Source organism: Accipiter gentilis, chromosome 34 (genome assembly GCF_929443795.1).
Source record: "Accipiter gentilis chromosome 34, bAccGen1.1, whole genome shotgun sequence".
NCBI classification, from domain to species: domain Eukaryota; kingdom Metazoa; phylum Chordata; class Aves; order Accipitriformes; family Accipitridae; genus Astur; species Astur gentilis.
The window spans coordinates 14877934-14893233 of NC_064913.1; the positions used below are offsets into that span (position 1 = coordinate 14877934).

The following is a 15300-nucleotide window of genomic DNA, read 5'->3' on the forward strand; positions in this document are numbered from 1 at the left end:
CAGAGCAACCTGGTCTAGTGGAAGGTGTCCCTGTCCATGGCAGGGCACTTGGAACTAGATGATCTTTAAGGTCCCTTCCAACCCAAACCATTCTCTGATTCTATATAAATCAATCTTCCAGGAGCAGCAGGCAGTTTATTTAAACCATTTTTCAAGCTAAAAATTATTGCAAACTACAGACTAAATACTATGTCCTCATTTCATGTGAAATGGCACAGTAGCAGTTGATGGGAAAGGAAAGCTTAATACAAACTGATGTCCTCCTCTTTAGGATTCTGTGTGAAGACTCCAACACCACGAAGTGATGAATGACATTTAGCACTTGCCCATATCAGTAGCTCTAGCTGTGGAGCAGCAGACTACTTTTTATCATTTTGACTGCAGATGGAGGACATCCAGTTTTCTCTTCACTATTGACTGAGAATATATAGTCCTAACCAATAACATGGGCTGTGGAAACTTTCCCACCTGCTGAAGAGGAACTAATTCCTCAGTGCAGAGCATTGAAAGTATTGAGCAAAAATGTGCGACTTTCAAATAATTCCTCTTTCCTGGGAGTATTTTAACACCTGCCATGCATCAGGAATCATTCACATAATACATAAAAAAATAAAATACAAGAAAAATACCCACACGTTTGTGCAACGTGCCTTAGAGCAGGACGTTGAAGACTTGTGACGATGAAGACCTTTTTCAACATGGTGTTAGGAATAGGTTGAATTTGGGGTGGGGGTGTGTGTCTAAAACGTCTATATGTGGCATCTGAGAATGAGCGTGGTGAAAACAGACTGGTCACAGAAATTGTAAGTGTATGTAAAAATGAGCCCTCATTCTGTCTTTCTCTATTTCTCTTTACACCAGGAAATTTAACTGGGGAGCACGGACACTCTCTGACATTTGGAAATTTAGTCCCAAATGCTATTCCAGTCAGAAATGCAGCCCCTTGAAAATAATCAGATCCAATCAAATGCAAAAGGTGTGACCTAAAATATCAAAATGCAAAGTGTTGATATGAGCTCCCTTGGAGAGAACACAGTAGGAACAGATCATCAGACCACAACTCGATAAGGGTAACAGACAGCAAGGAAGCAAAGGCATTGGATAGGAGAAACCAAGTGAAGGTGTTGTAACAAGAGGAGATTAAAACTGGTCAAGTGTGGAAAAACCCCAGGGACATTGCAACAGGGTTTCTGGAAGAGGGAACACAAATGAAAATTAAAGACGAGGGAACTTTTGATACACAGAAACATCTTAATGGCATTTGTAGCTCAACAATTTCAAGAGTCTCTCTTTAAAGAAAGCATAAAGCATATCTCTGAAAAGTAAGTGCAAGCATTTGAAAACATGAAAGGAAAACGGTAACTCTCCTTCAGCAATATCGATCGGCTGGGCTGGGATTCCTGTGGGCAAATGTGGTTGTGCAGCTTGTACACACCTGGTCCTGAGCTAGTTCCTTGAGCAAAGAAGATAAGCTGGTACTTCTAAGATACTGATCTCATCCTAAGGTAGACATCTGAAACAGATCAGACAAATCACCCTGCAAAAACGTCCATTTATATCCACTGCCCATACAGGGAGGCACGACTGAGCAGGTCACCCTAAGGCATCTAGAACCCCACTGAAAGCAGCCACTGATTTCATGTGAATGTTACGAAATGCTTGCTGACTTTTTGAGAAATACAAACAAATTTTCATGGGGACTCACCCTGAGGGTTATTGACCGAGGTGGTTTCTGAGGAGGGTCTTCGTGAAGCCTGTCTCCCAAAGATGCCAGAACGCGCTTCCGGTGGCCAATCAAGCTGATTTTTAAGACCTGAAATAATGACAAAAATACCTCATTAAAGAGAACACATTGCAATCATTAAATGAAGAGACATTCAGAGTGAAGCCATTTTCTCTTTAAACCTTTTAGCAAGTTAGTCCACTACACAGGCTACGCAGACAGAGAGCAGTGCGAGGCAAACAATCAGCAGAGAAAAAATGAGAGGCGAGATCAAACAGAGGAAAAACCCTGTAAAATGAAGGAAGAAACCAAAGCAGGTACAGATGTGCAAAACTGAAAAAAAAAAAGTAGGCTCAAAAATTAATAAGAAGGAAAGGAAAATGAAATAGGAAGAGAAGGCAGCAGACTGGGAGCAAAAACAAGGGAAGGGGAGGAAGAGACTGGAGAAGGAAATGTAGAGTTGCAGTGAAACAGCAAGTGATGAGGATTAAAGGGATTCACGGGATGGATGAGGAAGAGAGTGAGGAACAGCCACTGAATGCTTAGAGAGGGCAAGAAGGAAAAAAAAGAAACCACACAATGAATTAACGTTATCACTTGTAGATCTATTCACCATGCCTTTCACCGGTAATCTCCAAATGACACACACAGTTTGCATTATCGTGTAGAATCATCCTTGCATAAGAAACACAGGACGGACAAACTTTGTCCTGGAGGTCTACTACTTTTATCAGATGCAGTGAAAAAAAATCTCTGTTGCACACAAATGTGACTATCAGTGGATAGGTTCAAATACCTTGCGTCTGTCCAAATTCCAAGGACGCTGCCAAAAAGGTGTTCCAAATTTACTGCAACCACTCCCCACTTGTATCTTTCTGTGTCCCTGCCACACAGAGAACCACAGGATAACAGAGAGGGCAGGAGCAGCAAGTTGGAAACTTAAGCATCAGTGGAAAAATAATCTTATTTCGATGCTATGCTTTAATGACTACAATGGCTTCAAAGTGTAAAGCAGCTCTAATTGTAGAAGCAAGCCTCTGCTCTGCAAACAGCAGTGTCCTCGTGTAACTCTTCCAGACTGTATATACGGCTTTATAAACCAGAGCTGCCTCCATTCCCTCTCAGAAGACAGTACTTCCCACTATATTTAGGACCACCGTGTGTCAACACCCTTCAGTTGAGAGGAATTTCTCACTCAACCTAGAAAAAGTAATAGTCCCCAAAAAACCCTGAAAATGCTACCTCTTAATTGAAAAATTACCTTGGTTTAATTAAGTACCACTAAGAGCTACCACTCATGAGAACAAGCAAACAAAACCCAAACGCCAGCAACTCCCCCACTCCATCTCAGATCTGCTATCTCAGGATACGGTACAGCAACACGCCATCATTCTTCTGGTGGGTGAACTCCTGCCTACCCATGGGCACGTGAATTCGTCCACACTTCCTCTCTTGGATGTCTCTGCGCTATCTGATATTGTAGAACATCAGGAACATCTTGTTTGCCCGCATCTACAAAGCGATGGGCTATGACATGAAACAGATGGAGGCCTTCCTCCGAGAGGCAGATTACAGGGATGCTGCAGTCCCTGCAGCTCAAGAGCAGACCCAAGCTGCAGAGTCCCACAAGCCTGAGACGTGCTCTCCTGTGAGTCTAAATCTGGAGAAGCACAAGTGAAGCTGAGATAGTGCAGCATGTGCCAGCGGCATGCAGGAGACTTAGTTATGTATTCAGTCTACATTGAATGTTAAACAGAAGGGTGCACAGTTTATCTCCGTATTTAACTATACGAAACACGTGAGTGAACTACAGCTGCTTTAAGCGTTACTCAGGTAACGCACTTCAGTGAACTTGCTTCTTTCATAATGCTGCCCCGTCACCAAGAGCATTTACCCAGAGATTTTTTAAGTCAAGCTACAGTTCTGGGGTTGTTTCGAGGTCCTCAGTGCTCTGAGTGCCTTCTTAGCTATATCAAACCACACACAGCAATTCTCTTTGACTTCACAGAGCTGTTGAACAACAGAGAAAAGGACACGAGTCTTGAGGGACTTTGCACATAAGAGATCAGCAGATGGGTCTAAATGGTTATTATTATTTCAAAAACTGTGCTCAATTTGAAAGAAATACAGATCTTTAAACACCATAAGCACTGCTAAGCTTATTCCACATTTTGTTTTTCCATTACAATAGTGGTCACCCCAAATCTGAAGTGGTAGGATTTAAAGATGCAACCTACAGAAACATATGGTCCTCAGCCAACAGGCAGCTGGAGCCCAGGCTCACCTGGACCATGTACCCTGTTACCTGAAGATGGCTGTATTCTTCTGGAAATGGACTCCATAGTGATTTTCTCACTTGGAAAACCTGTTACTCAACTTACAAACATAAAATGCTGTTTTCTGAAACATTTCTGTATTTGAGTTAGGAGAGTTTAACAAACACCCTGAAACCTTGGTCTGTGATGGATTATCCTTGACAGTATTTATCAAAAATGTCAAATATCATAAATATAGGTCAATGGTGTGCAATGGCAAAGTTGCCTAAAGCAGTATCTCAGAAACATCTTAAAGTTATGTATCAGGTAACTGTTAAAAGTCTTGCACTTCTTTAGCCCCCAAGTTAATTCCCCATGAATATTTTCTATATACCAGGTAACGGTGAACACAGTAACAGTGAGCTATAGGGACAGTCAATACAATGCACGTAAGTGCTATGCAGTGAAGCATTTTGTCAGCTGGATTGTAGCCTACTTAATACAGGACAGTGAAATGAGCTTTGCAGCGTGGCTACAGGAATCAGCTACAACATGTCATGAAACTGTTCAGAGTAGCTTGAGGTCCTCCACAGCCTGTTATTTTGTTACTGTGACAAAAAAAAAAAAAGAGGCATGTATATGACATGCCTCTTTCCACACCGACAGCAGGATACCCGAGACAAAAATAATACAGCTCCATCTCATATATTTGCTTATATTTGATGCTGTAGTACGATGAAAGGCGAATGAATGGGGCAAGTCATTTGTCCAAAGAAATTACACATGCACACAAACTTAATCGTATTTTTACCTCCATATTCTCCAATGATTAGCATAAAAAATGAAATTCCACTAGGAAATGTAAGAAATCCACAAATGTAACCAATGTAACACTTTGCGTTTAGATTTCTGACTTAGTTGACAGATGTTTTAAAAAACAAACACATGTAGCCCAGTAACTCCCTGATGACTGTGTATGTGCGGATGCTGGAATTAACAAGTAATTCCATTTAAAATTGAGCATCATTTTTGTAATGTTCCTCTGCTTGATCTTTTCTTCTGATTGAATAATACGATCCAATACTGTATTTTATAATTATCCTACTTGGTTGGGGTTTTTTTTAAATAGTATTATAAAGATTACTGAAATTAAAGACATCAATTCCCTTTCTCTTGGAATAATCTGGAAAGTTCCTGTATGCGCTAAAATTAGTACCCTAATAGCGCAAGCAGTTTGGACTAAACACGTATCAGCAATCAGACACTAGGAACTAGCTACAAAGTGGAAAACTAGAGAGTGATCAGAATAGTACTAGTGATTCTCTGGTAGCAGCATCAGACACGTCAGAATTTAAGAAGAAAAATGGTAAATACAAGCCAAACAGGTGTGCTCTTCCTATGTCTGCACGTAAACAGCCCAAAACACTAGCTAAATTCAATTTTATTAACCAGTTTACTGCTGGTTATATTGGAATAAACTCCAGGCTATCTGGAATTGAGGGTGAAGGATACACTGAGTATTACCACAAGTGCTGCCCCACAGGGCTAATCCGAAATCACGGCAGTGCTCAGAATACCCAGGAAGGGGGCCCAGACTAACCAGTACAGCTCACCTGATCACCATGACTGGTTTAACTGTAAATTTGAAAAAGCATTTAAATACACTTGCTATCTAAATTCCCAGCATGGACAACTGTTCAAAATTTTACAAATCCTGTTCACAGAACTGCTGTTAGTGATAAACAGTTAAAGCAAAAAAAACCCAAACCAACCAAATAAACAAAAAAGCGAAAAAAAAAAAACCCATACCACCCATGCTGACCAAGATTACATGGTGTAATAATGGGCATATTTTGAAAGATAAATATGCCTGAGTCAGCTGCGATATTGAATGCCCGTTGGCTTACCAATACCAGACACAGCCAAACCCAGTCCCAACCATATTAAACTTCTGCTGCATTTTTCACGTCGGGATACTTTATGCTCTTTCTCATCCTGACTGCAACTGCCGATTCCTTCCAACCCTAAATTATCACAAACCCTTGCCATTTTTTAACAGTGCAGGGATTTTCCTATAGAGCCTTGACCGCCCAGCAAAGCTCAGGCAGGTGAGAACCAAGCAGCTCCAAATGACCCTGCAGACCAGAGACCTGGTGCAAGGCATCTCTGGTTTCCACGACTGCACTGGAAGCAATTGTTTATCACGCCTCTAAAGAGGCTGGTAAGAGACTTATGATTTCGTATCATAATGACATGAAATATTCTCTAAATAAAGGTAATTTTGGACCCCGGGTTGTTACACTCCTCTGAGCTGCAGTGCTGCACATTGCTTGCTGCCAGAGCAGGGGTGTTACCATGCTGTTCAGCTGTCGCCATCCCAGTCAGATTCAGGCGGGCGAGATTTATTATTTTTTGCAGAAGTTCTCAGGACAGCCTTTGGTACTACCGAGGCTGCTGGAACTTTTGTCCTGACTTCACCAGACAAGCCTTTTTTGTCATTAAACAAACGTTTTCTGAATTCTCATTAGTTCAAGAATTGGCTGACTGAAAATACTAGGTGCTAGTACTTTTGGCTCCACTAGAGATAAAAAAAAGTAATAGTAATTTTGGGCTTGTAATCGATAACCCTTAGTATTTCAGTGGGAAAATATTAATTTAATTTTTCATTAATAAAAATCAGGAAAATACAATGAAACAAGACCTGGCCAACACTGAGACATGGTCACTTTACCTCCTGCAGATGTGTCTCAGGCTACCTGCTGAACTGCTTTTTAAAAACAATTTTTTAATAAAAAAAGAAGTTAAATCCATGACCTTCAAAAATAAAGTTAAATCACAGTTTAATGATTCTATAAGCTTCAGATGTAAGGACAAACATTACATATGTGCATTTTTATTACATGAGGCTCAAAACCCCATAAATCAGAAATCCTAAAAGTCTATTATACATACAGACAAACACAAAGATTATTACGATAATGATTACCTATTCCAAGAGACAAGGCTGCAAATATTATTTATGTGAAAAATACCAAGCACTAAGCAGGTCTGTACATAAAGCGAAAACAAGCCTTCTGTTTTCACAGGCAGTAAGTGGAAAAAGTATTGGACAGTTTGAAAGCTGGAATACATTCCTAAACTGAATCCTAGAAGACAGACACGTCATTCTGTTCCCTCTGCTGATGACTTGCATTTCCACCTCTGTGCTGAACTAATGTCCAGTCACTGGTTCAGATTGGATTTGGAATATGTGTGGTCACAGAGACCAGGGGTATTATTGCCGGCCAACCTCCTTGAGGTCTTCAGTGTTACTCATCTAGCACTATGAGAGAGCAACTGCAATACCAATATGTTATCCCACAATATTTTGCAGGATCACTTACATAGCAGATAAATTATAATTAAAGTTACTGGTACTACAACACATTTCATAATGAGCTAATCATTTATTTATCTATTTTTAATACGCAATTATCAGCAAAGCACATTAATCTGTACACAAGCATGAAATATAGCTAGTGTAACAAGAAATAGGAGATAAAATACAAATCTCCATAGAAAATTTTAAAAGCTCTAGAACTGATCCTTTTTCTGATCTTGATTCAATTTCATCACGGACTTAATTCCAAGCAAAAGGAAAAAATACGCATTCAAGTCCCTTTAAAGAATGGGGCACATTTGTCTACTAAATAAATAGCTTTTTTATTTATTTTTTTTTAACGCACTCAAGGTTTCTAATAACATACAGTAATGAATGGCTTCATAATACCAGAAGCGGCAAACAGCTATTTGCTGCTTGGAATAAAAATGCAGATTACTTTAGCTCACAGTTATAACTAATGCAGTCATTAAAAGGCAAGCTCTGTAATATGAGAGTACAATCAGTTAATTACACAGATATTAATATCTTAGAATTGAAAATTGATTGTTTATTTCTATATCTTGCAATTATATACTCTCATAAAAATGGTAGTAAAAATAATGAAAAAAACCTAAGATGGTGTTAAGTATCTCCTTCTAACAGTACAATTTAATGGAGGTTCTTCTACGCATTTTGGAATTTTAATCATCATCTTGTAGATACACAACAACTACAGAAAGGATGTCTTCAACATACAGAAAGAAAAGCCAAACACTGGACAGGAGCACCTGCACCACACATCAGAACAAATGTTGTTAAGAGATGATATTTAGCACACATTCAGTTTCACGGTATACTTGCAAGCTACCAGCTGTATGTGTGAAGATCTAATTATTATTGTATTAAAGCATTTTCAGTTTAATAAAATTATTCTGCTGTATTGTAAAACGCTCATAGTAAAAGCATGGGTTCCACCCTTGAACACCTAGTTCAAGCCAAACCGATGCACCAAGGCTACCTCCGGCTTGCATCCAGGCTGTGCTACGGAGCGGTTTGCACAGAACTCCGCACACAGCGGTCCAGAACACACTTATCCCCTAAAGTATTAAATAGCCCAGAGTTACAAACTTGACCATGCGTTCTTGTCCTGCTGCTAGCATTAATATTTATCCAATTTTTTCAGGGAAGAGCTGTAAAAGAATCGTAAAGATAAAAATGCGAAAAGCTTTTGATCCCATCTGCCTTACGAAGGGACCTGGGAGCTGGGTGGAAGCAGTTCTTTGCACGGCCAGCTCCTCATCCGCTTCTTTACTTGGCCACAGAAGAGCTAACACTGGTACAAATAAACGGGCAGGAAAGTACGACCGAGGATGGGGGTAGAGGAAGGGGTGGAAATCTCCTCTTCAGCAGCTGCTTCTGCTTACAGAGGTGCAACCCAAACGTGAGACACATCCACCACAGGGAGATCTCAGCTTCTTTCAAACTGGACCACCCGAAAGAAGAGACCAGCTAACACACACACACACACAAAAATAAAAATAAATTTGTAAAGAACCCTAATGCCAAAGTTTTAACAGAAACCACGGTCTATGAGCCTATGCTTTTTAGTATTCAGCAGTTACTAAATTTAGTTTTCTAGCTTGTCTGTCAGGTGTCTGCCATCTTCCCCCTGAGGACTGGAACAAACCTGTCAGAGACAGGGTAGTCATTTCATGAAGAATGTTTTTGTTTCTCATAACTGTTTCCATCTTATCAGTAACCAGTGGACTCACCCTACTGCAGAGTGGCTGCTCAGCCTCGGCCCCACTGCTTCCTTTGACAGCACTCGGCACACTGGATGTAATAAAACTCGTTTTGTGATGTGCTAATACAGGTGCCATTGACTCTCTTTTGGGTACCATGTGTTATGCTGCCCAGGGATGTCACCTCTGTCAAGATCTTAATTTCATGACTTTACAGGAAACAGGCACCTACATACACGACATGATGGAAAGAGGGTCCTCAATTATCGCTCCATCTGCTCTGCAGCAACAGCCAGCTGACCAATTTCATCGCTTTTCTTTCAGCAAGGACACTCCCCAAAAGAATAAACTTTGAATGACTGATAACCTCAGGATAGGTTATGACATGACATACAACCTTTGCATAAAAATAAAAAATCCTCTACCAACTTATCTTCCCAATTGTCTTACGCTATCCTGGTTTGCAATCCTTGCTCATTACGTAATTATTTAAACTCATTAAAACAATTACTACAGGTTCTGGCTTGAAATAAATCGTACCAGTCCCTCTCCCCGGGTTTCACACCTCCCTCCACCTTTATCAACCAATCTCATCCTTTAACACCAAATGGAAGAAGCCACTACATCTCAACTGCAGCTGTCGTAATCTACCATTTTCTTTAAGGCAGTCTAACTGATTAGCATAATTAAAATAAATTAAGACCAATTTTGTCTAACCTACATTTGGCTTGGATTGTGACGCTGCTTGTCAGATTCTGAACCCCAAACCTTGTCCATTTTCCAACTAGATGATACAGCTTTAAAAAAAGCTATCAGTTCTCCCTTATATCCTTGCTTCGTTTATATCCTTTATGCTATCATAACTGTAGCAACACTACTACTATCTTAAAACAAGGCAACGGCCACCATGGCAGAGCAGAATCATACATCATAGCCAGAGCCGGCATCATGCTGTACTTTGACTCTTAATCTGTGAGGAGGAAGCACCGTGGGTGGGAGAGAACAGGCTCTATGAGCACAGCAGGACTGCTGGATTAACTCTGCCAGGGGCAGCAAGGGGACAGCAAATCATTTCTCAAAATATCTTTTTCTTTCATGCCTTGAGGTAAGAGCAGGAAGGAACACCATCAAAAAGTGGGGTTACAAAAGGATACAAACAAAGTGGCAAAAATATTCATCCGTCAATAGCTCAAGTAAGTTCTTCCCTTGTGGCTCCGAGCAACACGACAAATTCCAACATAAAAGATTATTGTCTGCACGATCCGAGATAAATTGAAACCGCAAGGCCGTTCAGATCATACCCATCTTCTTATGCAGATTCCTTCATTAAACATTCAACATTAGTCTGGCTTAAGGAAGAAACATTTTTGTACATAACCAAATTAGAACAAAGCAAGTGGGCAAGCTGTACTGAAGAGCTCTCCAAACAGGAGGCTGATTTTGTAATACAGTTTTAAAAAAAAAAAAAAGATAAACTGAGCTTCATATTAACACTGAAAACCAGCAAAACTCTGGTCATCTCAAACTTCTTATTTTATAAATTAAAAAGAATACAGATGTGTGTATCCTTTTGAATTCCACAGTTTGGGCAGATACATTATTAATGAAGCATTCTGGCAAAACCCACCAGTGAATGGGTTATCATGGGAAAGGCTTTCTTGCTATAAATTCTATTTGAATTTTCTCAGTGAGAAGGGCTGCACAGGACTCCTCATACAGGGTAGTGTAGCATGTTTTCTTCACCTCTGGTCTTTCTCTCTTTTTTCTTCAGCCTTATCAAAAGTTCCTGAAAAAGGAAAGTTCTCTTCAAAGGGAGTGTCAAAAAGAGGATAAACCTAATCTTCACAGCTCAGGCTTTGCTCTTCTGGTTCTTTACCTTAGGCCCAATCCAACCCATGCAACAATTTGAGAGAAGGAAAGACAGTGCCAAGGAGTTCATTCCCCGCTTCTCCCATCAGCAGTAGTAACACCAGCAGTAGTAAGACTCGCAGTCTTTATTTTGCAGAGAGTGTTCCGTTAGGGGATTTTTGGACCTGCATGAAACCAAAATGACTTAGCAGACCTGTGGATGCAGCCAAGTGCAGGACAGCAGCCCCACGTTGGAAGAAGTGAGAGGCCCCAAATCATGTCTATAATGATTCCCAAACCACTCTTAATGCTGTCAAGAATCTCCCCAATGTCTTGTCATGCCTTTTAATAATCCTAAATATGGTAATTTCACAAAATATCCTTAACCCAACGATTAACCATTCTGATTCTTGAATTATGTTTTCGTTAATATTTAACTTAAATTGTCTCTTCTCTAGCTCTTGTTCTGTCCTCACTGATTTATGAAAATAATTCATCATTATCTCCTTTATAACATCCACTTACATGTTGGCAGAAAGTTATGTTTGCCCTCAATCTTGTTCCCACTGGAAGGAACATGCTCAATACACCAGCTATCTGGTTACAGGGTGAGACACAGCCATGATTTCTAACATACAACACGAGCAGAAAAAAGCCAGCAATCCCTCTTCCCCTCATCTAAACCACAATATAAACACATAAAAATTTTACTTTAAAAATAAAAAATATAAACCAGAAAAAAAACCAGTTTGCCTTTCTTTTGCAAGTCATGTATCATAACACACGCAATTTCGCAAAACTCTTGTACCAAGAATAACTCTCCCTCCTAAATTTGTTTTTACTGGACATAAGGAATCCAACGTATAAGCACATTATCCCAGCTGAAACATAGAGGGAACCACACCAGGGGACAGAAATCTCCAGGTTTTTATACACACCCCTCTTGTTAGCATGCACAACATACATTCATATATCACTGTCCTTTTTTTGTGATATGCTGTTGACTAATGTTCAATCAAATACCCAGTAGCTCTACTCCTGCCCAGATTATTCCCCCACTACTGCTGTTCAGTAACATACTCAGAGCTCGTTATATTCTCTCATGTGATCTGTACTTCCAAAATAAATCACTTTCACATTTCTTCAATTAAACCTTACATAACTGATTCAGCCCATTTATGCATTATGAAGATTATACTCTCTTTTAATCCTATTTTACAAATGTTACTACAATGTTAAATAATCACCCTTCAGATCAGAAATAATGCCATGAAAATCCACCTTCGTTTGGGACGACAAGTTTGCAGACCTTTAATTTTGATAGAGCTTGAAATGTTAAAGCAGAGAAAAGACTAGTTTATATGAATATTTATACCTACCAATTTACAGTATTGGGTATAATAGCCAGTGGTATTATTGTGAAGCCGAGTAAGTTTCTACATCATCTTGTCACAGATGTGCACTACAGTACAGATCACATTAAGTCACTATAACATAAGAAATCCTGTCATGAACATTTCACACCAAATCACCACATGAACTATGATTAATAATGAATCAGAAGAGTAGATTTATATGAATAACAAGCAAAGAGAAAAAACCCTCTTATTACAGACAATTAGATGATAACGTAACTCACATATTTGCTATGTTCTAATACGTAGCCACTTGGGATATCTTCAATGACTGACTTAGACTTAACATGTATTTCTGAGTTGTACTAAAGAATTAACTAACATTTTGGGTTTTTCAAAAGAATAAGTAAGCCTAAATTTAGTCACTGTTAATTAAATATAGTTTTAGAAACTCTACTCTTCAAGTACACATCTCATTTATGTGGGGTTTTTTTTAATTGTCCCCGTATTCGTGATGCAGAAAAGTGTAAGGTTTTTCTTATTTTAAGAACCCTGACATTTCAACTTACTTGTTTCTGCTGTAATATGAAGCTTTGAATCATAAAATATTTTCCATTCATGATTTGTGTTCATATTTTCTTATCAACAGATTTCTCACAGATACTCAACAGCGTAAGCAAACCAAATTTCTGCACAGAACTGAAAGTAAATGACTGTGTTACTTAGTAGTAGGAATGAAAAATACTGATGGAAAAGGTTAAAATATGCTTTTGAAATGTTATGTTTCTATATCACATACAACGGGCTTATTCAGCTGCAGGCAATTTCTTAATTTTCAGGAACTCATTCCGTGTTTTACCCTAATTTGGTCCGAGACAGGTACAGCTGATCTTTTGTGAATTAATACCTATTACAAGGAATTTACCAAGTGCTGATGCTCCCTCTGAGCCCCCAGGACTCGGGTGCACTCCCCGGCCCTGAGCCCAGAGGACAGAACCAGCACGAGAGCAGTGCAGCCAGGTTTTCCCATGCAAGTGCAGCACGGATGGATCAGGAAAAATTCTCCAGATTCTTTGCGCTTGAAGACTTGGAACAATAATGTAAAGCTAACAAAACTTTTTAAAAGAAAACACTAGAGGTACTGGCAATTCAGAGCTGCCAGGAAGTAAAAATCTGTAATTCAGTTTGGAAAACAGTGGGAGCAGGGCGTGGTGTGCCCACTCACCCCCTGAAATTTCGAAATGTATTCCCAGAAAACAGCTCTCCACTGGCAGAGCCCGCTGGGGGTGGACACAGAATCCCCAGTTCACAACCAGCATGCTGGGATGCCGCAGGACAGAGGAGTTCGAAGCACAGTAGGATGCTTTAACAGGCGCGTTTCCCCATCACCGTCCCGCTGCAAACCAGCGCTGCTCGGGGGCACGCTGAACGTGTCACTGCGTGCTTTGTCACCGGGACGCATGGGCGGCACTGAACACCTTCCAAGAGAGCTACAACTATATAATATTACCATCTAAATTCGTGTTACAGACCAACGTGAACTAAGGTGTCGCGCAGGCCGGGAATTCCTCTGCATCCGTGGTCAGGGAGCAAAGGGGAAGGCAAATAAATGACAAAACACGGTGTGCAAATCATCAACCAAAAGGCGGCAAGAGACACGATGAGCTACAACTAAGTCTTAACTGTACAAGGAATTATATCTGTTGAGAACTGAAAATGCAAATGTTAAGTTTTATTAATCTACTTCTTAACTGCAGATATAACCAACGCAAGCTCCTTGAATAATAAGGTAAAATGGGAATTTGGAACCTAAGAGAGAGAAAATGAGTGCCAGAAATTTTAAGATGATGAATAACGCAGGAGAAGAATTGGAAGACCAGAAAATGGGTCATTATAGTAATCAGGTGAGAAATAGCTAATAGAAGGATTTACATGTTACAATAAAATTAAAAGGTAACTATTCGAAGCATACCAGTAGGTGACATCACAAGGCACTTGTGAAAAACCAGACTACATGATTTTATTTGTTTGTTTTGGCTGTTCAGATAACTTTCCTGTTTTCTTCTTTGCAAATTCAACTTCCTTCCCTCTCGTCCATCAAACCTCCCTCTCTCTTTTCACATCTTATTTTCAGCTCAACAGACCCCAAATTTCTTTTCCCATTGCACCTTTGCTCCAGGTCCCCTTTATTTCTTTATCACCCTCCACTCAGCTCAGCAATTTAATCTGCATTTGCAACCATATCCCCACCTCATCCAGCTGACCACTACAGAGGTGACAGGGAGAAACAACAACAAAAGGATGAGCAAAAACTGCTGACCAACAAGCAAGGTAAAAAGCCCGGGGAGAAATGGAAAGGAAGCTGCTGGATTAATAATATCAGATTTGATTTAATGGCATCTGCTCTCCTCCATAAGCAGCAAAATAACCATGTAATAAACATTTTTAATGTATGTTTAATGTCTATTATAGATGTCATTTATGGGATAACCACCCAAGCTTGCAGAAAGACACCGCCTCATCCTTCAGCAATCTCTGTCCTTATTTTGCACCTCTAGGATACCGTTGAAATGGAGAGAACAAACACCCACATACGTTTCTATTCTTTCGTAGTCTGTACAGTGAGTCTTCTGTACAAGCGGTGCTGCTAGGAGCACTGCAACGAGCTCCCCTCATCAGCTGTGACCTAGGACGACTTAGTATACTACCAGGCATAGTATGACTGTTTAATTATTTATTGAGATAAAACATATAGAGAAAACAATGTTTTACCAACAGGAAGTATTTTGCAGAATGGCTATTCAATAATGTTTTGAAGAAGTGATTTTGTGAACATGGGCTCCTGCTATGGGATTCTTTTTTTTTAAATTGTGCATCTAATTTTTAGCTATCTAAAAATCTTGTTAAATCTCTTCACTAGGATACATTTTCTTACCGTCTCAACCAAAAATGATTACAATGTCACTATGCAAATAATATTTGGAAAATATCAAATTTTACTTCTTATGTTACCATT

At 39.7% G+C, this 15300-nt stretch overlaps 1 protein-coding gene across 10 annotated transcripts in view; it reads right to left on the reverse strand.

Annotated features, from left to right (window-relative positions):
• Positions 1-15300, reverse strand: part of ANKS1B (ankyrin repeat and sterile alpha motif domain containing 1B) — a 427589-nt gene that overhangs the window by 50639 nt on the left and 361650 nt on the right. For all 10 annotated transcript variants that reach the window (XM_049792403.1, XM_049792402.1, XM_049792396.1 and 7 more), the window contains one exon: positions 1706-1813. In XM_049792403.1, coding sequence (XP_049648360.1) covers positions 1706-1813 — 108 coding nt within the window. The remainder of the gene's footprint in view (positions 1-1705; positions 1814-15300) is intronic.